Here is a 2385-nt window from a genome sequence, read left to right as displayed (position 1 = left end):
ATGGTTTAGGTCTTGTTTTTTTTGATCTAGGCACAGTGGCTAATTCAGTAATTGTTGCGTGACCCCCTTAGGCTGTGCCTGGGAGACTGGTGCGGTTGAAATTTGAAGCATAACTTGTATCGAATGAGCTGTATCAAGGTACGTGTAGAACTGTAGTCACTTCTGACAGTAAAATTTATCTGCCATCAGAGAAAAGAAGCTAAAAAAACGGACGTTCTGCTGTAGTGCCAGAGAAGACTGTCAAGAGGCGCATTATCATCATTGATCTAGCCTCCATAGCAGGCTCTCCGGGTCTTTTTTCGTCTTTTTTGATTCATAATACACTTTTGCTGACCATTTCTTTGTACAAGCGACCCTGTGTGAAACAAATGGCCAGCAAAGCCGTATGATGAGCCAAAAAAAGACGAAAAAAAAGGCACAGAGAACCTGCCGTGGAGGCTAAAATTGATCTCTGTTTGTCTCCCGAAGACCTGCCATGATACCAAATATCGTCATAATCCAACCAAATGTATTCTGTGTTTCTTAGCGTCTCACACACAGAGACAGAAAGACAAAAAAATCACTACACCTCCATTTTTCATGGGGGTAATTAGTATGGGACAAAAGATCACATCATTTTCAACGCAGAAGCATACTATGCTATAAGATTCAAACCCAAAGTCAGACACACAGCAACTCTAGATGTAGGGATTTTCTACCAGAAGATGACCAGAAATGTGAACTGATACCAAGACCCTCTAAACATATTCCTGCCTTTTTTTGCCGTGCACTGCAGAAAAACTAAGACGTACCTGTCTCTTTGTCAGCCCTTGAGTCCCTGACCATAATGTCCACCTGGATGAGCCTGAGTGGGTAGAGCTTGGGCCCTCTGTCTTTAGGTTTCATGGTGTCCAAAAGCTTGCCGAACGCTTCCCCATCGGACGCATCTGGGGGAATGGGCGGATCAGGAATAGCGATCGCCGCCTGCCACTCTGGAGACCCCGCCAGGCTGGGCACGTCCGCTTCTGTCGCCTCGGTGAACAGCAGTTTAAAAGCGACCGTACCCTCTGGAAATTTCACGTTGTCGGTGAGGGTTGGCTCCCACGGCTTCTCCCAGAACTTCCCGATGGTGTAAGCGCCGTAAAAGTTGTAGAAGCCAACAGCCCAGGTCTGTTCCTAAGGAAAATGGATACAGCAAAGATACACCCTGAAAACCATTTCACACTTAATTCGAATCACAGCCAGTTCACCTAGACCTGTTTTCAATTCGGGGCATGATTGCCTAATTTGCATAATTTTGCATACAGAGGCATAGAACCGTGCTGTACCATCTGGACTATAGAACAATATACTTGTACCTTGAAATGATCAGAAGACATTAAACTACGGTAACCATTCTATGATACCAGGCTAATTATGTACAGGGTGGGGTACGAATCGATTTTCAAGTCTCTCTTCTTGGACTATAAGTATCAAGCCCATATGGCTTATATGGGTCCGTTTGCCTTACTGCGATATTGTGGTTATATATTCAAGTTAAGAACTGGTATTAAAAGTAACCTACGCCGGGAGGTATCAGAACAGCGACAACTTCACACCCAAATATCTGTCGTCTGGGCGGCAAAACAAGCCAGCTCAAGGTACGAGCTGAGAACTAAATTTAGTTAGATGCTGCCTACCACTATTACCCTCAGTCATAAGTTGCCCAGAATCTTAAGGTAGAAGACAAACTTCTACAAACAGTACGAACACTGTTTACTTTATCTATCACAATGATAGGGCGTTCCTGTCTTCTTTATCTAAAGGTTAAGAAAAGGTTATGATAGGTACCCCACGGCCCTGTTGTGTACATGTACGTGTGTAAAGCCGTCCGATATCGCGACCTGTAAGACGACATTCGAAGTGTAAAGTGTGCCTAATAAAGGATTGTAATCAAAACATGTGTGAATGAATGTCTTACCCATCGTTTCTGAGTGTCGGCGATATACCCAACGTTGGCAGGCCTCTCCATAGTTAAGCCGTGGATAGGTTCCCGCCCCGATTGTCGGTAGGCCATCCACGGGGCGTTGCACCACGGACGCACCTTTGTTTTTATCCACACGAAAATCGCACTCGGTGTTTCCCTCAAAGCAGTAGTTGAGGACGGTCCATAAGGTACTTCTCAGGCTCCCGTCTTGAAGTCGATCTTCATCCAGGGGAGTTCCTTGTGGTCCTCCCCGGGCAAGGCGCTGGGGTACTTAGAACTCAGTTTGAACAGTTCCTCTGTGCAGTTCGTCGGGGCGTTGTTGTAGGACGGCCGGTAGGCTAGCTGTTGGGCCTCCTCCTTCCACGATGTAAGGGCTGACACCTTCCTGCCTCGGTAGATCATGCCCCCTATCCCAGCCGCACCGGCCACCGCAACGGCAA

At 46.5% G+C, this 2385-nt stretch overlaps 1 protein-coding gene across 1 annotated transcript in view; it reads right to left on the bottom strand.

Moving 5' to 3' along the window:
• LOC118413503 overlaps window positions 1-2053 on the bottom strand; it is a 9201-nt gene extending 7148 nt beyond the window's left edge. Inside the window, exons 1-2 of the mRNA XM_035816943.1 lie at window positions 1940-2053; window positions 792-1155 (exon numbers count right to left, since the gene is read on the bottom strand). Of these exons, the coding sequence (XP_035672836.1) occupies window positions 792-1155; window positions 1940-2035 (460 nt within the window). The 5' untranslated portion in view covers window positions 2036-2053. The remainder of the gene's footprint in view (window positions 1-791; window positions 1156-1939) is intronic.
• Window positions 2054-2385: the final 332 nt, after the last annotated feature.

The sequence above is a fragment of the Branchiostoma floridae genome, chromosome 4, assembly GCF_000003815.2.
Source record: "Branchiostoma floridae strain S238N-H82 chromosome 4, Bfl_VNyyK, whole genome shotgun sequence".
Lineage (NCBI taxonomy): Eukaryota > Metazoa > Chordata > Leptocardii > Amphioxiformes > Branchiostomatidae > Branchiostoma > Branchiostoma floridae.
Note: the sequence above shows the minus strand (reverse complement) of the source record. Positions and strands in the feature narration are given on the sequence as shown.